The 22,543-nt window shown below is 36.8% G+C and overlaps 2 protein-coding genes across 2 annotated transcripts; both read left to right on the top strand.

The window, feature by feature from the left end:
* The first annotated feature begins 704 nt into the window (after window positions 1-704).
* Window positions 705-2,706, top strand: hand2 (heart and neural crest derivatives expressed 2). Its single transcript, XM_056271795.1, has 2 exons — window positions 705-1,746; window positions 2,069-2,706. Exons 1-2 carry the CDS (start codon window positions 1,225-1,227, stop codon window positions 2,165-2,167), a joined length of 621 nt encoding a protein of 206 aa, XP_056127770.1. The 5' UTR covers window positions 705-1,224; the 3' UTR covers window positions 2,168-2,706.
* Window positions 2,707-19,919: 17,213 nt separating this feature from the next.
* hmgb2a (high mobility group box 2a) lies at window positions 19,920-22,062 on the top strand. Its single transcript, XM_056271794.1, has 5 exons — window positions 19,920-19,990; window positions 20,668-20,826; window positions 21,021-21,172; window positions 21,256-21,430; window positions 21,500-22,062. Exons 2-5 carry the CDS (start codon window positions 20,680-20,682, stop codon window positions 21,665-21,667), a joined length of 642 nt encoding a protein of 213 aa, XP_056127769.1. The 5' UTR covers window positions 19,920-19,990; window positions 20,668-20,679; the 3' UTR covers window positions 21,668-22,062.
* The last annotated feature ends 481 nt before the right edge of the window (window positions 22,063-22,543 follow it).

The raw sequence follows: 22,543 nt of genomic DNA, 5'->3' as shown, positions 1-22,543 counted from the left end.
TACAAATAATTAGGTCTAAATATGCATAGTAGCTGGCTATGAGAGAATGAGTAATAACCTATAAGTTTTAACGTCCGTTTAAATGGCAAATCTGCTCTGCACTTTGCTTTTCCTTCCTTTTTTCAAGAGGCCGTGATAAAACCCCCCCACACACAAGTTATCCTCTTAACCAGGTTTTTATTTTAAATACGATCTATCTATTTGGTTCCTCTAGGCTATTTGTAAAAAAAAAAAAAAAAAAAAAAAACTTATTGTAGCCTACCAATGTTTAATAACTACTTGCTCAAAAAGCAATTTTATTTCTCCTATTTTATTACTACATTAAAGCTTTTAATTAAAAATGTACAAAAGACTGACGGGATTGTGCCACACACACACAAATAGGACTGTACCAAATTTAAATGTGTAATAAAAAAATAAAAAACAAATAGGCAGAAATTTCAATGTTAGCTTTGGCACATATATAGGCCTATATAAAATAAATATAGGCATAGCTAATATAAACATGGCATGGCAGTATTTAGCAACCACTTTTGTATGTATTTCATAGTTTTCTACATTTTATATATCCTAAGTATGCTATCTTTGCAAGGGTTTGTGCAATTTAGCAGCGTAAACACCCTAACGATGCAGTTCATGTCCCTCCTCCTCTTCGACGTTATTGGCTGAGAACAGTTTTGACGACATATATGAACCCAAGCCGCTCTAAAGATGTAGCTGACATGGAGATCAAACGGCGGAATTCGCCTGCTTCTACCGAGTGAATCAGGCTGCGAATTGCGGGCACAACATCGACTGGGATTGGATCTTTTTCCATCCAACGCTCATTGATTCCACAACGGGTGTGAAATTCAGAAAAAGGCTGTGAACTCTGCTAAAACAATAATAACCATTAGCAATGGAACTTTTTCGTGATGGATATCTGCAGTGGAAAATATAAGTGTGAGTAAATGATTTTTCAGTAATAACTCGACTGCAGTTAGCCCACACCCGAAGCCTATTTTGTTCACCCGTTAATGATCTGCTATATTTTCAGCGATAACTTTGTGATGGACAAATAAGTAGGACTGTATTTTTTACATTCTGTCAGAAAGCAACAAATCAATACTTTTTATGGGGAGACAGCCAGTGTCCCAATCATCAAGTCAAAGTACGCACAATCTGAGAGCCAAAGCGAACTCCGTCTGTGGTTCGCCGTAGGGTAGGCTACACAAATCTGTCGCCATGAGTTTAGTTGGAGGGTTTCCCCACCACCCGGTGATGCATCATGAAGGCTATTCCTTCGCTGCTGCAGCTGCTGCCAGTCGCTGTCATGAAGAACCCCCCTATTTTCATGGGTGGCTTATCAGCCATCCGGAGATGTCTCCTCCAGACTACACGATGGCACCCTCGTATAGCCCCGAATACTCAACAGGAGCCCCCGGGCTTGACCACTCGCACTACGGAGGAGTACCGGGCGCCGTTGGAATGGAACCCCGACCAGTGAAACGTAGACCCACGGCAAACCGAAAGGAGAGGCGCAGGACTCAGAGCATCAACAGCGCCTTTGCGGAACTCAGGGAATGCATTCCCAACGTGCCCGCGGATACGAAGCTGTCCAAAATCAAAACCCTTCGTTTGGCTACCAGTTATATTGCTTACCTTATGGACATTCTGGACAAAGACGAACAGAACGGGGAAGCAGAGGCCTTCAAGGCGGAATTCAAAAAGACAGACGGCAAAGAAGAAAGGCGAAAGAAGGAAATGGTAAGTCTAAACATATCTCAGTAAACTTTAAACTTTAGTTTAAATAAATATTATGTACTAGACTTATAATTTATTACGCAAATATGTAAGTTAAAAGATAAACAGCTCTGCGATATATTAGACATAAATATAATGGAAACTTGCTTTGACTTTGATATAGGCTACAATCTTCAATATTGTTCTGTGCAAAAACTTTCGATTTTGTGAAAGTTGTTGTTCCTGTGTCTTTGTTGCGTAAAAGCAATATGCTGTCGTATACTGAAGAAATTTAGTAATTTGCAATAGGTATATAAATAATCTATTTTGTGTTCTTTTTTCACAGAATGACGTTTTGAAAAGTTCAGGGAGCAGCAATGACAAGAAAACTAAAGGGAGAACTGGTTGGCCGCAGCATGTATGGGCATTGGAACTGAAACAATGAGACTAATGCAAAAGACACGAAATGAGGCCCTCTGAACTCATTTTAGTTGTTCTCTCACTTTATTTAATGGAATATTTATGTGCAATTTCCCGCGTCGGACAGTGGATATTTGAGGAAAAACCATTCCATTTTAGAAGGAGGATACTCTCTTGGTAAGAAATTGTATGTTGCTGTCTGATATTGGGTTATCATTGTTTCTTTTCGTGTCCCATTGTGAATCAAAATGAGATATCTGCCACTAAGGAGTACGTGAAGTTCTGTCTTTTTCTGCCTCTCTATCACTTTCAGTATCTATCTCTGTCTCCCTCTCTCTCTTTCTCTCCTTTAATTATGAGGAAGATTAGTCGATGTTATAAATGTTTTATTTGAAAATGTCATGAAGTGTTATAATGTATTTTTGTGGTCGTACAATGCTGGTGTCTGAAACAACTGTTGAGTCCACCCAGTGCACTTCCGTCCAGAGACACGAAATTTCAATAATATTGGAGATGTAAACAATGTAATTAATTCAATAAACCACTGTGTTTTTAACGATCTTAGACCTTTTGTTGTATTGAAATGTAATTTAACTTAAAGGTGCCACTTAGTAAATTGCATACTTAATAAGTAGCCCATTCACAGAAGAAAAGTGCTGTTCGTGAACATAGAGTATAGAAATTAATGATACGTTTCAGAGCCTAGAGAGGCTGTTGAACGTATTTTCAATTATACTTACATTAACTTGACAGTCAAATCAAACAGCACTCACGCGATGCATACCCGGCAGCTCCTCGAGCACAAACAGAATGATTCTCAAAGCCCAAACTGTGTCCCGCTTCGAGACATTTTGGCTTTTTTTAAAAAGGTGTTCTAGAGTTTTAAAGACGAGTTACATTTGACAAAGCTGCTCTAGGCTAATTGTCAGCAAATGTGGCTGATGTGCACATTTTGCCTTTTGATCTACTTGCAACACTTGGATACGCTAAAAAATATAGTTAAAAATAATGTTCTTGCTAGCTATCGTCCTAATGTAGGCCTACAGGTAATTCATCTTTACAAGCAGGCCTACAATTCGATGTAGATAATCTACTTCATGTAACAGTCTGTAGTTTCGTGTTATTACAATATAAAAAAATAAGCGATACATATTATCATTATTATCTTAAAATGAGAATTGTATGCCCATTTAATTTACCTACAGTTGCCAGTGTACAAATTAAATTTGATTTAATCATATAATTAAATGAACAGGTTTGTTCAACAGGTGATACGGTTTCTGCAGCAGGTGCCAAAAAAAGAAAAATGATAGACTAATTTAATTAATCAAAATGATGATTTGCCTCAATGCCTGTGACATATAAAGGATATACAGTGCTCATTTAATAATACAAAAAAAAAAAGCACAATAGTCTACTGATTAAGGGAAAAATAATATAGAATCCCAATCCCGAAGTATTGATGTAGGCCTAGCTGTTAAATAGGCCTATAGGCAGCCCTTGACAGTATTTTTATAAACCAAATTCTAACAGTGAAACTGCAGGGTCGCTTAGACTTAGCGCATGAAGTTTAATTCCATAATTGATTGAGTAGACTTACTGGAGCCAGTGGAAAATGTCAAAATCACGTTAAAAACAAAATACGGAGGAGGGCTGGACTTTGCCGGAGTAACGGCCAGCTCGGATGTGCAATTGATTGATAATGTGCCGATCAAAACGCGCAGCTGAAACTTCCCCTGGGGTGGGAGGTGGGTTAGCACCACAATTCATCGAACCGAGTTTTGGCTTTGATGACAATAACAAGAGTCAGTAGTAGCCGGAATTATGGCGTAATAGGCTACAACATTTTTTTTTCCAAAGTTTTTATTTATATTTAGATATAAATATAATTTATATTATATAATCCGCACCCCACACACCTCACACACCACACACACACACACACACACATTTTTCTTTACTGTTAGGCCTATAGCTTTTTTGTGAGGGTTATTATTATTATTATTATTGTTGTAGGCTAACGTGAGCTATGCTATTCGGTTCAGGCCTCATTCGTCTGATTTTTTTCTTTACGCAAAGGCATGCAATTAAACTGACATCTCCGGGAGAGTAAATCTCTTTAGATAGGAAGACACACAGACAATTCAAGACCCATCCAATTGCTTTAAATGACCGCTTACTTTACATTGTATTGTCTGATTCCACAGGTCCTATGCGCTAATAATTGTAGATAATTTGTTGAGAGTGTCAAGATGGCGTCTCAGATAAAATTAACCGTCCGTAGGCCTACTCCCTTGATAAAGATTACAGATAATACTGTGACCTCACTCTGACCTGCTTCTGCTGCTGTAACATGAATGGATCTCCAAATGGAAAAGAACACATATCTTACATTCGACACCATGATTCCTGAAGGCCCAAAGTATAGTCAGGACCCCTTATTAGGCTACATCTGGCACTAAAGCAAACGAAGTCGTCTAATCCTGGAATATAGCCTACAATTTAGTTGGTATACAGAGCTCGTTTATCTCTCACTTCCCCTCACCTCATGTCCCATAGGCCTATGAATAAATACAATTCTTAGCGTAGGCTACACATTCTGACCAGCAAAAACACTTACCGGTACATTTCAGTTGCCTATGTCTAGTGTTGTTTATTTCAACTCGCTTCGACAATGGCATACTAAGCCACTTATCAGCCTAATAACACATCGATTTGGTTTCTACGTGAAATTGTCCAAAACTATTAACGTTCTCGAATGATCTCGTATTCTATTTTAAAGCATGGACCAAACAGCATCTCTTTCTTATTATTACAGACATCTGTAAACCATTAGCTCATAAGGCCCTCCTCCATTTTTTCTGTCTGTGGCAGTGTATAGTAGACGTGTTGACGTCAGAACAGAGCCACCCTGCGCCTATATGCAAAACATAATCACTTACGAGGCCTGTGATTCTCAACAAAAAGCCTTGCATCAAACCCGTTCAGTGGAAATAACTTATGATAAAGACAATCTAAGCTTTCGAAAAAAATATAGTCAATGGTTTGAAGTGCCACAAACACACATAGACTACAACATTGAGATCTGTTTTAGTCTGTTCGTGCTTTTTTTAGAAAAAAAGATCGCAGTCTTAATCATTTAAAATGAAATGCATGGCTATATGTTCTTACATTTTGTGATACGAGAAGTCTAGGCTACTATAGCTCTTTAGCCTATGGTTTTCCGAACAGAACCCACACTGTCTTGAAAATAAAAGTTCTTAAAATATATATGTTTTCCTGAGTGTAAAGAACATTTGAATGAATCTAGTTTGCACTATAACTTAACCTTTTGTGCAATGTTAAGATTCCTTTTATGTTAAAGGTTCTTCGTGGAACCATAGATTGCCTAACGCGTAATATCACATTTTTATATGGGAGATTAGACTGGATCACCTCAGTATAATTAGATGTAGCATAATTTATATTTTACATTTTTGTCCCACATCCTCAATGTGTCCCGATATAACGGAGCATTCTAACTTAATTAAGATTTTGCTTGCGTTTCGCCGACATTTGCAGTCATTTGGGGGGGAATCAAGTCTGATATTGAGTGAATTAGATAATTAAACACTTTATATTATTTGTAATAACATGATAGTCTAATTAGTATCCTATACAATTTACGAATTCCTCGTTTGTTCTTGAATTAGCGTAGCATAGGCTAAACATTGACACGGCAATATGTTCTTATGGTGCCTAGGCCTAAAAGTGCAATCTTAATGTATATTTATACATAAATGTGTAATTTACTACCCAAAAACTCGCTTTAATTTTTGAATCCGAGTGTATTCTCTCTCAGTCACTGGCCCAAAAAGTTTTCCGTGAGTTAATTGAAAGGACTGCAATATCAATCTGCTAAATTTCCCAAATACAATAGAAATGCGCCACAGTATCAGGTTATAAACTGTCAGCTGTTTTCCCCCCAACATTAAACAACCAGACAATGTGACATTTTGAGAGACTGTCCTGTGTCTTGCTGAATGTTGCGCGGAAGAGCAGGCCAGTGCCCGTGGTGCTGTCAGTTGTGACAGTTCCCAGATGGAGGCCGCTACTGTATGCGAGATTGAGTTTCTCACAGAAACAACTCCCTCTTCTTCCAAACCGTCCTCCAAAAGTTCTTCAGGCACTCGTGCGCCCCGACGCCTCAAACATCGGTAACGCGGAAAGAATGAGCGGAGTTTTGAAGGAATAAAGACGCATCGCTCCATCAGAGTAGCCTATGCTTGACGAGAAGAGATGGCTATGCATCTGCGTGACGAGCTAGTGGCAGGATCACTGATGGTTACTACGGTAAACTGGATTTGCCTTGAATGTGTAAAGTGATTTGTTGGTTTTATTAGCAACTGGCACACAACTTAAACACAACTAAGAGCTTTCTTTTGAGATCGTGTTGGGATATCTCTTATCAAGAGCATACTTTATAGAAAATCAGCCATTCGAAATAATTATTATGTTTTTGTGCTGTTTTTGTTTTTCTGTCAGTTAGCTACATTACAATTTTACTAGCTAGCTATACTTTTATTGGTTTTGCACTCGCCTAATTGTAGCGGTGCATAAAGTTGCAAAAATTAGTTGAAAATTGTTTAGGCTATTTACACATTAACCAACCTTTTTTATTTTCATTTAAAAATTAAAAATAAACTTGGCAGGGGCAGATACCAGTAGTCAACATGCGTCTATGGATGGCCCTTAAACAATGATAACGTTTTTTAAATGTTGTAATTACAAAAATAAGAGCCGTTACGCGATTTGCTGTAGCCTATTGGCAAAATATTGCTTATTTGATATTTTTATATTTAATAGATCCAGTGCATTAAACAAAATATGTTTATAATATAAATGTATTGTAAAATGTTATTATATTTTGATAGTTCAGTTACAAGATAATTTTAAAGAATATATTACACACAACAAAAAGCTGGAGTAAGAATTTAGAGTGGCAACTCTCAGAGAGCAAAAATACGCCTAAATATATAGGCTACACACACACACACACATAAAAAATAAAAAAATAAACAGAATACATGTATGTAGGCTATTGCACATTAAAAATAGCCTAATTGCACTTTAAAATCTAGGCTATAGGCAATGCCATTGAAGCCATATTGTATGAGGTGTTGCATGTTCTTCAATGTTTGAACTTAACCTAATTTAAGACTATAAAATATAATTTAAATGTAAACTGTTACATAGGCCCACTAAATATTTCGTAAATAAAAATATTCAAATCAGATTTTAAAAAGTGCCTACGTTACGCGTGCTGAACAGCTTGGCATCACAGCTCAGCAATGAGTACAACGACTCCTTCAGAAACATTTCAGAAAAGGCGTATAGGCCTATACTGCATAAAAAGCGTCACGTAGCCTATTGAGCCTGTGAGAGGAGAGGAAGACCTCCCAAGTGGTCAGGGCATGCGTGTCATTTCAAGCGAGTCCTCTAACACTCCATTTATCCCTGCGAGCATGAGGCGACTGCTCTGTTTTGTCGGTGATAAACATTTAAAACCTTTAAACGAGAGCATAAATCCAGATGGGGGGGAAAAACACATGAAAAAGGCTACATTTTCAGAAACCGACCTGATAACGTGGAAAATACGGAAATACGCTTCGGATAGATCAACAGGCTAGGTTTATTTCGTAAATAATCGTTTACTAGGCTAAATGTATATATGTTAAAATTGAGCAAGCATGAAATATGCTAATTAATTGTGGTGCAGTCTTCGAGAAAGTATATGCACGGCCTTTAAAAAAGAAATAATGCCCTGTAGGAATACTTATCAGACATTTACATTACAATGTTCAGTGATACACATTATAAGATTAATTCTAATAAATAGCATGTAGCCTATGTGCCGATAGGCTACGCAGTTACTGTTGTGGAGATGTAATCATTATTCGTGTAATATGCAGTGTAGGGATGCTGTAATGGGAAATGTTACTGTTAAAGATTCATTACGGACATCGTGGTTGTTAATTTCATAGCCCTCCAACCGTGAAAATGTCCTATATGTTCATCTTCTATAGATGCACTGTTGGTTGTGTGAGGAGATGGTGATCAAATCATTAACGGTAGGCCTTATATTACCATCTATTAAGCCTAATAGTAATGTTTTTTCAGCTAAACGTCCAGGATTGACATTGCCTGACCCTCACCAAATTCGTGCTTTCTTTATCCCATTTATTTAAATGGAACTCAGAGGAGTGGTAGTGCAATACATCTTCAGTGAATAATAAACAGACTTCGTTCATCACAGACACAAATTACTCACAGTGTTAACCTTTTAAACTGACCAATTAAACAAACTGAATACAGGTCTATTCAAATCATTGGTCTATAGCTAGAATAGACTCTCCTCGCTTAATACTCAAACTTCCGACCTTATTTCAGTAATTGCACAAGCTGTTATTTACTTTAAAATAATAGCCTATTTTATGACAATGTGGATGTGATTTTTGATTTTAATTCTATATTAAAAATGTGGACAGAGCGAAAAAGATATTACAAAAGAGCGTCTATGACCTTGAACTTGTCTTTGCAATTTTGTGAGATTGTTGATGGAACCAACTGTTCATTATACACATGTGGCCTGTTGACGTTTCAATCGATACAAGCATGCATGTCAGATGTTAACTTGTATTTTTTAAATAATAAAATGGTGTAAAAGCATACGTCTCAGCAAATATTGGATACCAGTTTTAACAGTTTTTATTTACAAAATTACCCTTGAAAAATTGCTTTTGATTACAACATAAACGTCTATTTTCAGTAGGCCTATCGCCAATCACATTTAGAAAACAAAATCTACCGTCGAGCACAAAGAGAAACATTCAAGTATAGACGCCAGTCAGAAGACACCTACATTATTGCCCAGGGGCCCCAAGATGCTGCTGATGGTCTATAAAGATATCTTAATCTCCCTCTGATACTCGCATGGTTCTAACTATCTAACTATCGAAGGGGGACATAGCGAAGTTACTTTCAAAGAAATCACATGGACGCAGGCAGATGCAGGCTATTGGACTTTTTAAAATGAACAAATCAAATGAATTACCTACGTGTTGTGTGTCCTTTATTAAATCCAGTGTGCAGTGTGCAAAATGCAAGCACAAAAATTTGGTCATATTTCACTGACTGACTGATGGTATCGTCTTTATATGTAAAATGTTGTTGCTCGCAAATTTGAAATGTTCCTGGTCATGTAATAAAATTGGGAAAGGATTTGAAATGACAAAACTCACAAAAAAAACCTTGTCTTCAGGCATTGCAGAGTCTTAAAATTCATTCATGAATTATCTTACACAAGGAGATGGATGGGCCAAGAGCTAAAACCAGCATTCTAGCATTATCACTTGGGGTTAGCCAATTCTCAGACCTCTTTATGTATTCGCAATATGGACGGTCAGTTTTCCAGTCATGAAAACATCTGCTACTTTGCACTCCACAGACCTTGCATATGCAATAACAGACTGTAAAAATAACCTTATGCGGCATGTGGTAAAAGACAAACGTTCAGTCACTGCTTGTGGCTATACATTGAAGTATGGAGTTGAGAGTATGGTGCCATGTCCAACTAAAACGTGCTACCTAGGCTACGACTTCTGGAAAGAGTGGCTTCTAAGTAAGGACAGCAAACTCGTGTATCATTAATGAAGAGCAGATCAGTGAGTAACCATGGAAACAGTGATACCATGGCAACCCCAGGTTCTCCTGTCACTCAGGGGCCCCTCAGGCCAGTATATCCGGGGATAGGTTCCTCTCCCATCCATCATGGGCAGTAATGGAGAGTTTCTGGAGCAGTCTGTGGCTGACTGTGTTAAACCACAGCGATGACAGCTATCTGCTCTCCAGCTCTGAGCTACCCTTCTTTCTCTTTACATTTACTATCACATTTATTTTTCTCTCTTTCCGTTTCTCTCTCTCACTTCTCATCAGGCATTCTCGTTTACAAAGGGTGCCCTCTTTTTTTACACCGCAAAGCCTTCATGGATCACATTGGATAGCCTACATTTTCAGTTTGTGTTCCCCTTCACATTCAAAGCGTTCCCTGATCGTCTTAAACATAAGATGTCCAGATGACATATATGGTCTCTCTTTTAAGCCTAATGAACACGTCACTATCATATCCTACAGCACTTTTTTAATGCAGGCCTAGTTTATTGAGAAACAAAGGTTTTAAAAGACAAAACTCCAACTTTTTCTTTTATAAAAACGAGTTCTTAATTAAACCTTCTTTTTTACATCGAGAATGCTTTCTACATGATACATTTTCTTTAAGCTATCAATATGCTCAACCCGATTTAGGTCTATTTATTTTGTTCAGTGGGGCTAATATATTTTTTGCATTATGTTTAAAATGTTAGTAATTTTCATGGCCGGAAATGTAAAATGTTCAATGTAACTGATTTTTTTTCTGAAATTGTAACGATCAATTTCTTTAGCACAAACACTGCTTGTTTGCAATGTTTCACAAATAGCCTACAAATGCGGGTCGAGGTGCAAGCTTCAAGAAATAGGAGACCAAGGGCCAATGATTAGGATACGAGTACGACATTCACCGTGTTGCCACGGGGTGCATATCTGGAAGCTGCGCTTTTGGGATATTCGCCAAATCCATATTTTCATTTTCAGTATGCAAAGCTCAGATCATTCCCCGTTAAACATATTCAGTTCCTCTGAATTTAATTGATATGGCTGTCAATCATGCCACTTCTTTGACTGTACCAAAATCAGTGAATTTCATTTATTTATCTCTTTATTCTTTTGTTCCATGTATTATTCTCTTTTTTATTTAACTGCAGTTATATAACATTACTGTAATCACTGGTAAAATTAAAAGAATAGCCCACTGATATTAAAGTCACATTTTATCGATCTACTGGAGTGCAATTACTAGGCCTACATATTTGCGTATAGGCTATATTTAGGCCTACAATGTGTCTACGTAATTTATTTATTGTGTTATATGTTTCTTTACTCACGTATCCTTTTATTTCAATTTATTTTATTTTTATTGTGTGTTATTGTTGTTTTGAAGCTTCTTTCACCAAGACAAATTCCTTGTTTGTGTAAACATATTTGGCAATAAATCTCATTCTGATTCTGATAATAATTTTCTGTGTGATTTTGAGTTTGTCCTGCAAATGATTGCATATGTCTCCTTACGATGCACTTAGCACTCTTGCTCCAGAGCATTTTCGGGTTCTGCTAGATGGTGCTTTGGGAAACGGTCCCAATTCAAACCATTAAAATAAAAATATGATTGAAAATTTGCCAATATTAAAGAGCCGGGCACGGGACACTATGTGTCTTCCACACCTCATTAATTTCATTCATGCATTTTTTAAATGGCCGGAATTTTAAAAGAGAAAAAAAAATGCCTACGTGATTTAGTAACATTCCAATTTTCGTAATGGACAATTACTTATTTTTACAAAAAGTAATAGCTGTAAACCTTTCAATCAAATAGGAAAACACTTAAAGCTAAAAAAAAAAAAAAAAAACTATTCTCAAGAGGGCTTAAATACTGAAATTGAAATGTTTTCAATCCTGCATAACTTTCTTGATCCGAAAATTTAGACCTCATTGTAGAAGGTAAAATAAACGATACGGCGCATTTAAATGTTTCATGCTTGTCATGGCTGAATGAGCTGTATACTAATAGCCTACTGAAAACACTATTTAAAAAAAAAAATACACACTATCAAGTGCAACTAAATTGTTTGCCGTTTTTTCATTGCTTATCCCACTCACGTACAATTATTGATTTAGGAAGTGGGTGGCAGATTGATTTGCTGTAGTGGCCCCATGTTTATTGGGCACACAAGTCCACAGGTCTGAGGGTATTAGGACTTCTCACGGGTGGCCAGGCCACTGAGATACACCACACCCCACTGCTTTCATTGCTTTCCGCAGAATGGTTTTGATCATAGTCAAAGGAAAACGTAACACCTTGATTCCATGTGAGAGTGGTCATGTTGCTTGCACAATTTTAGGACACAACAGCAAAAACAAATACATAAATACATTCAACTTCAGTGTCTATGGGAATCGTATAGCCTATTTTAAATTAAATGCTTTTAATGTGAATTCGATAATCCCAAACTGTGATGGCAACGCAAATAAGGAGCATCCTCTGCGTGGTAACCTAGCCATTCATAACTCATGGGGTTCCCTAAAATGTTCTTAACGAGAACGCGCGAACAGTGCAACAAGAGTCACTGTTTAAATGACATGCTGAAATGTAAAGTCATTAGCGTTTTCACAACGCTTTGGGTTATAGCTTGTAATGTACATGGAGGGAAAGGTAGGCCTATAGGCTAAACATATTTTCTTAAATATTCAACTTATTCTCTTCCAAAACACTTATGTGATTGTTTTGTGCAGAATGAGCTATTGCCCTATACTTTTACACAGTCACAGCTCCATTCACCTGAATGCCATTTGCGATTTCTCAGATTTAGGTGGAGGTGCAATCCTGCAATCCCTATACACTGGCAATGGCAAGGAAGCATTGTTTGAATGGTATTCTGCTCATTGTAGGCCTACTTTATGTATTTAAATATTTGGCTATTTTTATTATATTTTATGCAATAGTCTATTTAACAGGCTATCATTTAAAATCGTTAATTAAATAAAAGCAAATATTGTGCATTTTACACAATAATAGCCTAATAAAACACTCGTGAGTGAATTCAGGTGATTGGGACACTTTTTTTTTTTTTTTGCCATGAGTGCATTCACACTAAAATGAAAAATATAAAAGTCACTGCATACATAGGGAACTATATTAAGTGTAATTTTGCTGTTGCCCTGCAGGAGATTCTCCTTGCTATAGGTTACTTCGATTATTCGTTCGTTTTTACAATCTGATTGGGGTTTAGATGCTTTTGGAAAAAAATAAAATGTATTTCCAAGTTGAAAATTCCAACCATTCGAGCAATGCTACGAAGACGACTAAATATTGTTTTAATAATCCTGGTTGATACTGGCATATAGCAACAATATGCAAGAGCAGTGGGCTACAAGTAGCTAAATTATGAGACTAGATTAATAAAATGTTGAATATTAATAAAAAATCACTGCAGAATAGCCTATTAATAAGAAGGGTGGGGAGACTCAAAAACAAAACAAAACAAAAAACCATCAACTGCATAGCCTAGGCTACTGCAATGGTCAGAAGCGCTGTCTCAGTCTCTGTGATTGAGCGGGAGCTTTAAAATGATTGCTGTTATGACACTGATCTCAGCGATTAGAGCACAAACCTTGTGTGATTAGAGCTGTCAAATAGCCACTACTGAAACTGTCACTGTTTACAATCACTAGCAGTGAACATCATCGTCAATTTTCTTTCCACACAACAACGATCAATTAAGGTTACACGGTCACCATACTCATGGTGTAAAAATAGTGCTCTGTTCTGCAGAACAATATTACTTTAAGACTTTATTGGAGAATAAGGCTAGGCTAGTGTAAACACAATTATCCACATCCATGCGGTCACAAGATAACGAAACCGAATGAATCTCATAAGTGCTTCTACATTTTGTGGAAAAATAGGCTATCAATACGTTGTTGCCTGAAAACACTGCATATTGATGTGTAACCAGAATTTAGAAAAAAAAAAAAAACATTGTGTATTTTTGGCTATGTCTCCTATAGTAAAATATAGGCCATGTCTTTATGATTTTTTTTTTTTTTTTTTTTACTATAGAAATATATTGTAGGCTATATAATATGAATACCAGGCCGCATACATATTTCTAAACCACTAATTAAGTATTTGTTTAGAATAAATTGCGAGTCTTTTTATCCATAGCTGTTGATGATCCAGATATTTTGGAAAATAGTATAAGAACATAGGATAAGAGCGCCATCTTGTGGTTGTTGCGTGTTATGGGCTTATGCAAGTTCACTGGGTTTTGTCTAAGCACAAAGTAGCCTACGTAATTAAGGTAAAGGCCTACAGAACGTTTTTCAAAATTTCATTATGTAACCTAAGCAAATGCGTTCGTAAATTAACTAATTAAAGCTTCTGACCAATCGTGCAATTTAAATGGGGGACAGCGATAAACAACAACAACTACGACGACGACAACAACAACAACAATAACAACAACACAACGCTATCCTGATTCATTGTTAACACACTGCTAGAGAAATGTTGCTAAAAAAAGATGGCAAGTGATAGGCTAGGCCTACTATAACAAATTGTAGCTAACAGTCCTTTAGTGACTAACTGCCGACTAATTGTAGCCTAATATTAAAGGGAATGCTATATTCTTAAAACTTAGCCTACAAGGGCTTAATGCTAGAAAAAAAGCTTGAAAAAATCAATATCGCTTGACATCCCTGTCGGTTTAGCGAAAAAAAATGTAATGGGGCCTAGGCCTAAATTACTATTACTAGTAGGCCTATTTACAGACCCACCCCACACTCGTGATATAGCAATTGCTTGTAACATCAAAGACTCGAATTAAGTCTTAAGAGACTTTGGTAACATGTGGGCCTACAGGCAATATTTTGTTCCAAAAGCCATCATCAGGTTATATGATTTGTACACCCTACTCTTAAAAATAAAGGTTCTTTATTGGCATCTCCATGAAGAACCTTTAACATCCATATTTCCATTACACAAATGGTTATTTAGGTGGTCAAAGTCTCCACTTAAGACACAGCCAACATCCGGTTCTCATTATAGCAAATATAAAGGTAAGCATTCAACAACAACACATATGAATGATCCATTTTCTTTTCTTTCTTTCTTTTTTTTTTTTTACAGTAGGCTAATGCAGGCATTGCATGTCATTTATTTATTTCCTGAGTTGTGCAATTCGCTCTAAACCGCCTGATATGCTACAAACAAAGTATTCAAAGTATTCAAGGATCGAGACTGCCATGGCATTACAAAAGGAGTGAAGAAGATGCGACAAATTAACACCTTGCAAAACCATTTTTGGAAGAGCAACAAGTGCTATGTTTCTGCAACTTTCGCGATGCTGTGCTGCTGCTGTCCACTGTAATTACACGATCTGGCCGCTAGAGCGCAGCGGAGATCTGGTTTCAGTAGTTTGCTAGAGATCTGGTAGGGAAGGGCTTGACGTGAATGATTGTTTCTGAATATTTAATGATTGTTTCTGAATATTTAATTCATGAGCTAAGCTTTCTCTGTTGGCAAGTGCAAACGCAACACCCTTTGGCAACGTGTAGACTACTACCTAATTAATATTCAGTAGGGTACCCCAGCATCGTGTAGCCTATCATTGGAACGTTATGCAATCGCCATTGTATGCTTTAGTAATTTCGCAAGAGGGCGCCAAGTTAAGTGTACAGGCAGGCAGGCACACACCGGATCCGGTCAGCGGCGGTCAGTGAATAGAGGCATCTTTGTAAACTGCTATTTTGAACCATCTATTTATATATGCACATGACTTAACAGCGTGAGCGTGGTAGACCGATAGCCTATACAGTTACTTTTTTGTTCGATGTAAGTTAACAATGTAACGATTAGATAACTAAATAACGGGACTGGACATTTCAAATGTCCAGTCCCGTTATTTAGTTACACATTTCCTTTTAACCGAGCTAATTGTTTGGCATATCTTATTTGGGACGAACATCATCTTTGTAATTCCATGCAAAAAATTATATGAGCATTTCTCTAAGTGAGCAAATCCAACCACAGAAGGAACTGGTTTGGTGGAAATCAGTGAGAGGAAAATGCGAAATAAAGAAATGATTCAATAATTAAACTGGCTCTTAGCGCTACAATAAATAATGTTTATCAAGTTTCATTCCGTTTTACCTCACTTTTACAGACAGGGGCTCTGAAGGGGATAGCAGCACAAAGTGTGAAGCAATGTTTTGAACAAATAAGCCTCCGTTAGGGGGCAGTATTTAAAATGTCATATGGGTGCAATTGCGATATTGTATTTGCCGAATGCAAAACAATTTAACCTGAATTCAGATGTGGACATTTTAAATAATAAAAACAATACATTACAAGTTTTGGGCATTTACTGTCATTAATTTGTGTTATGTCTGCAGCCTTATCTCAATCTTACATCTGAAAAGCACTGTGTTCATTTGATGTTTAATAGAACATTATCCCAATCCACACTTAAAATAATGTAATCCTTGAAATGTTATGATTTTGAAAAATTATGCAGTGATTAAGGGACATTAACTATTTAAGGTTAGATGACAGAATGAGCTTTATTGCAAGGATGAGGGAAGATGCCCCCTAATGAACAATGTGGATTTACTTTGTAACATATTTATACGTTTAGCATGTGCAGGATGATGATGCATCAGCCAATGTGTTATTATAGGAAATAAATAGAAACATTCGCTAACTTAGTTCGCTAAAAAATAAAAGAGGGGTTAGATGGCCCATACTGGTAAGAAGCCCCCACCCAGGGATATATATATATATATATATATATAAGCAGAATCCCAGTATAAGAGATTCATCTGAAAGGTAAAATGATTGTATGCCTTACATATTTTAATTGAAGATATTTCATTATAGCAACACTATGAATGTAAAATTAATGGTTTCACTCAACTAACCTATAGGCTTTAATGAAACAAAGATGTCTGAAATGTATTACATCTAATTAAATACTGAATAATAACCCAATTAATTACAATAATTATTAAACTAAAAAATAACAACACAACTTGAGGCCTTCTGTGAAAACATCTAAAAACATGAATGTGTCCACAAATCCCTCATTAACAAATAGACACAAAAAACTTTGATATACAATGTCAGAGATCACTATTTTCCCATAATCACAAAATTAGATCAATTAGTGGTTCTACAGGTTCTACTACTGGTTTCACAGACAAAGCGTAGATTAAGCCAGGATTAGGCCTTAGATCAATTTAAGTAGCTTTTATAAATGTGCCTTAGAAAAAAAAAACATTACTGGTGTGCATCCTGAGACAAAACAATGGCACTGACATATTGTAACTTAAGATATGCTTGTGCAAGTTGCTTTCAGTTAAAACAGTTTAAACAATGCATATATTTTAGTCTATAGGGCTTAGTTTAGCTTGGTTTTTTAAACCAAGGGTAAATCTCAACAACATTGACATTCAGATGAATTTTTAAATAGTGTAGCAGTTCATCAAAAGTGGTGAGATGAGATTTTTTGTCATCTATGGTCATCTCTCAATCTACCCTATATGTTTACCAGAGCCGTCCTTAGGGCAGGCCAATTAGAGGTATGCTATGCTAAATAAATAAATAAATAACAACATTATTGCTAGGTCATGTGACACTGACCATGTTAACTCTTTTGAACAAAATGTCAGAATTTATTGTGTCCTTTGGAGCACTATATGCTCTTTGGAACACAAATCATACTATCATCAGGTTTTGCTTGCGGAGTCAAAGCAGCTCTAGTGTTGCTGTCATTAAAAAGCAAAAGGTAGGGAAACCAAAGAAATCCTGCAATTCATGTTCATTTCTCAATTACTTTTCCATAAATTGTTTTGCTGACAATACAATTTGTAAATTTAAAAAAATCCCGCAAAGAGGCGCTGTACGCTGTACAGTCATCCTAAACCAATTCACTCTTCACATTTGCGATAAGATGATAGTTTTGGTTTGTATCAGCATGTCTATTCTTGCCAGCTTGGAGCACTCTTATAGCACCACACCACAGATGAACAGGATGTGTTTCATGCAGAAATCTGAACAGAAGGGCATGTTACAAAAGAAAGAAAAGAGGACAGTGTTTCACCTGTCCATTTTTCTATAGGCCTAATTGCATAAATCTAAAGGATGACACATTTAAATTAGCATGAATCCAAAGCCAAGGTATGTCTGACAACAGAGGGACACTGAAAAACAAAGACCAACAAAAACTATAGTTTTAGTTGTTGAGCTAGTTTCTAAGTCACATTTGGGATACTTAATGCACTCTTGATTATTCACAAATAATATTTTTCTCCACTTGTTAAAACGTCAAAACTAAAAAGTGCAATTTTATGCCTAGCTGGTATGTATTCTTATCCAGTCCCTTATTTGACCACATTTCAGACTTGAGTTATTCCCAATCATGCCTTTTGTGGTCTGTGCTTATAGGGTACTTAGACAGCCATTTGGCTAATTCTCTAGAACTGTTTTACACCTCTATTGTCCTAACCTATTGAAATCCAATGGCAAAATGTAGATAGATTTGAATGTGAGGTGCTGTTTTAGGCTATAATACAGGTGGTAACAGTGTCATGCTAATGACCTCATTTAATTATCCATCACCTCATTTAGTTATCCATCACAGTTAAGTCTAAAATATGTAATTTTGTGCAAATAAGATGTTTCTGTATAAATATAAAAGATTTTATTAATATTTTTAAAGTTCGTATAAATACACCATTTATTTCATATAAAAGTTTCCCTTGTTTAAATACCACCAAACTGCTCTTGTTCTTCATATACATTTCAGCAGAGTTCCAGTTGTCCATCCCCCCTTGGCCTTTCAGTTGTCTGAACAGCTGAGTGTGTTTTCTACAATGAATCTTGATGGCACATATTTCATGGAACTGGCTTGAACTGCCCAGACAAACACTTCAGATTAGATTTTTGATTAGAATTTGTTTGTGTGTGTGTGTGTGTACATATATGTACATTATATATATATATATATATGTGTATGTAAATGCATGTATGTGTTAAATGACATTAGCACTGGCAAAATTTCATAGCATAACTTGTATAATACAACAGCAACAATTTATAATTTGTCTAGGCCATACTGTTATTTATGCTACAATAGTGATTCTAGCAAATATTCTTAGATTTCTCTTAAATATATTAAGAAATAGAAGAAAATAATAGCTTGTTACTATAACAGTTTTAAGTATGTTTAAGTGAACTATGCAACGCTTTGTCTTCTGTTGTATTACTTTATAACATTCAATGGTACTCTAACAATAAACGAACGCCCTGTCCCCCACAAAAGGTTGAAGTAACACGTGATCATGTGTTTACGAACGCAATAATCACGTCACCAATGTGTAGATTACGCTGCTGCAAATACAAATCCTGACACATTTAGTAAAAAAAATGCGTTGAAAATATGGGGCAAGTTGTTGTTGTTTTTTAATGGAAAAAATTCATAGTAAGACAATAAAACATATACTTACAGAGAAAAGTGAAACCTAAATAATCTATCATCATTTAACAGACAAAGGGGTAGATGAAAAATAGCCATGAATTGGTTTTTAACCTAGGAGGTGTGTGAGCAGCAGAGACCCGCCTTGGGTCTAAACCCTTCTTTAAACCCGCATCAACTCACAGACGTCAGCTTTTGTCCATATGGCGCGACGTTGTTTGTGCCAATTAAAACTTTAAAACCTAAAGCCTTCGAACCCTGATTCTGTTTGGCATAGTGATACTCCCTCAAACAATTTCACTCAGAATGTGCAACGTATTAATATTTGTTACATAAAGTCATTTGGCTAGAAGAACGAAACTGGGCCGCATTTCCTTGATTCAAAGACTTACCGCTCATTATTTTAAATCCCCAGTTCAACCAATAGCTGATGATATCAGTGGCGTCGTCATCTGGATCTAATTTTCACGAAGAAACTTGACTGCGGTCATAGACAGCCAATAAGAATTCAATACCGCGTCTAGAACGTTGCTAGTTCAAATTCGAACGTGTCCCAACCAATCAGACGAGAGCTCTGAGGGTGGAGTCTATGGGCATTTAATCAAGTTTGTGCGCCCTGCAGCACACAGGGACTAAACAGTTTACAACCAGAGTACGCGTTGAGCAGTCGAGGCTGATTAGAGGTAAGTTGTATGTCTTAATGTACCCAATAAATCTTTTAAACTGAGCTTTTATCGAAAATGTCTAAGTAAGGTAATGTTACACGGTAGCGCTAGAATTTTGTATGAGACTTTTAATACTTTTTACTGCTTCTACAGTTGAAACCAAGAAAAGTGTTTATTTTAAAAAAAAAGTGTTATCTCAGCTGTAGCGTTTGGTTACGTGAGCAAGTAGATTTAAAGGATTTTACCAGCTTAGTGATCTTTTGAATTTAAGAGGTGTAAGCAGCCATGACTGGTTTGAGTTTGAGGTCGTAATGGAGCGCAGCGCTCGCGTCCGGAGACCGAAGCGGCTAAAAGTGCTCAAGTTGTGTGCCGTAGAAACTTGCTTAGTTTCTTTACTTTCAACGACTAGAGTCTGAAACTAATAGCCTTCATACATTATAGTGCATATTTCCTGCAGTTTAGGCGGGAAAACAAAATGGAGGGACGCTTAACGTTATTGTTCTAGTTGAGTGATCTGGTGGAAACGAAGCAGGAACTTGATCGGATTAACTAACGTTAGCGTTTAATGCGCGATCATTTTCTCCGTCGCTTTACTAGCGCTAAAGCAACAACAAAACATAGGTTTTGACAATTATACATGCTGCTGTTTCTATGGGTTCTTTTTAAAGAGGTTTTTGTCTTTTTATCACTTTCAGCACATTACAGCCATGGGTAAGGATCCTACTAAACCCAGGGGAAAGACGTCCTCTTACGCCTTCTTTGTGCAAACCTGCCGGGAGGAACATAAAAAGAAAAATCCAGGGACCTCGGTGAACTTTTCAGAGTTCTCCAAGAAGTGTTCTGAAAGATGGAAGGTGAGCTGAACAGAAGGGCTGCTTCAATGTTTTTCCGGGGGGTGGTTGTTGTTAGGGAGGGAGAGAGGGGGGTGGGGCAGAATTACACGATGCATCTGTTACTCAAGTGACTGAGGCAAATGTAGGGCGGGAGGATAAAGAGACGTACACTGCGCCTGCCTGGCACAATCTAATCATAGTCTCGTGTTTTTCAGACCATGTCCTCTAAGGAGAAGGGCAAATTTGAAGAAATGGCCAAAACTGACAAGGTCCGCTATGAACGGGAGATGAAAACTTATGTGCCTCCTAAAGGTGCAAAAGGAGGGAAAAAGCAGAAGAAAGACCCAAATGCTCCTAAGAGACCACCGTAAGTAGTGCACAAATAGACCCCTGAGTTTTTTTGTTATTTGAATATTTATTTTAAGTCTAATTTTTCTTCTCTACTATCAGATCGGCTTTCTTTGTCTTCTGCTCTGACCATCGCCCGAAGATTAAGGGTGACAACCCTGGCATCTCTATTGGTGACATTGCAAAGAAACTTGGGGAAATGTGGTCCAAGCTTTCACCAAAGGAAAAGTCTCCATATGAGCAGAAGGCCATGAAGCTCAAGGAGAAGTATGAAAAGGTAAAGGTTGGCCCAATTCAGGTACTTTTGATAGAATTTTTCTTGTGTTAACAAGTATTTGTGTACCAGGACGTTGCTGCATATCGCGCCAAAGGAGCAAAAGCAGAGGGTGGCAAGAAGGGTGGACCTGGCCGGCCAGCAGGAAAAAAGGTGGTTGATGATGATGATGATGATGACGAAGAAGAGGAGGATGAGGAAGAAGAGGACGAGGAGGATGAGGATGATGATGACGATTAAACTATCAGGAGAACTTGAGCTGAGTTGTTTGCAAAACAATGTGAATGCATTTAAATTTCTCAAGACATGTACAGAAATGTGTATAATTGAATACATATTGAGGTCATGTGCTGTTTTGTAAATGTAACAGCTTTTTTTTTTAAGCACTGCTTTTTGTCTTGATAGCTGTGGTTGCTTGTTTTCTTTCCCTGTTTCATATTATTTCTACTGCCATTTTAAGACAAATGAGGAACAATTTGTGTAGTGTCTCAATTTTTAAAATGAGCTTTAAAAGTTGTGTAGACTGAAGTCTTTTTTTGTTTATTAAATTTTTTGTATATTATGACCAGTTTCCCTTTCCACTGTGTGCAATTTTGACTTCATTTGACTTATTAAAGATTTTTTCAGAATTTGTTTATATTGCATATTGTCAAGACCGCATTTATTCATAGCAACAGGTGTTGATTAAATATCATTAATGAGGTATAAACTAATTTAATCATTGCCTAAGCAAATTGTATTAACCAAATATTTTAGTTTAAATTGAAACTTAGTTCTGCGTTGGCTGTTTTACAGACTATTGGCACTATTTTACATTAATAAGCAGACCATTTAATTTTTGTTTTAAATTAGGCTTAGTTTCTTGTGGACTGGCCATAATGCAAATGTGAGACTAACTATGGAGTGCAGTTGTTACTGATTAAAAGGGATAGTTTCCCCCCCCCCCAAAAAAAAAAATTTGTCATTTACTCACCCTCATGTTCCAAACCTGTATGAGTTTCTTCTGTTGAACACTTAAGATATTTTGAAGAATGTTGGTGACCAAACAGTTGATTGACCCCATTGTAGGGAGAAATTACTATGGAAGTCAATGTCAACTGTTTGGATAACAGCATT

The sequence above is a fragment of the Rhinichthys klamathensis genome, unplaced genomic scaffold (assembly GCF_029890125.1).
Source record: "Rhinichthys klamathensis goyatoka isolate OS25496 unplaced genomic scaffold, OSU_Roscu_1.1 h1tg000325l_1, whole genome shotgun sequence".
Taxonomy (NCBI): Eukaryota; Metazoa; Chordata; class Actinopteri; order Cypriniformes; family Leuciscidae; genus Rhinichthys; species Rhinichthys klamathensis.
The sequence above is the reverse complement of the archived record's forward strand: the minus strand, read 5'-3'. Positions and strand labels throughout refer to the sequence as shown.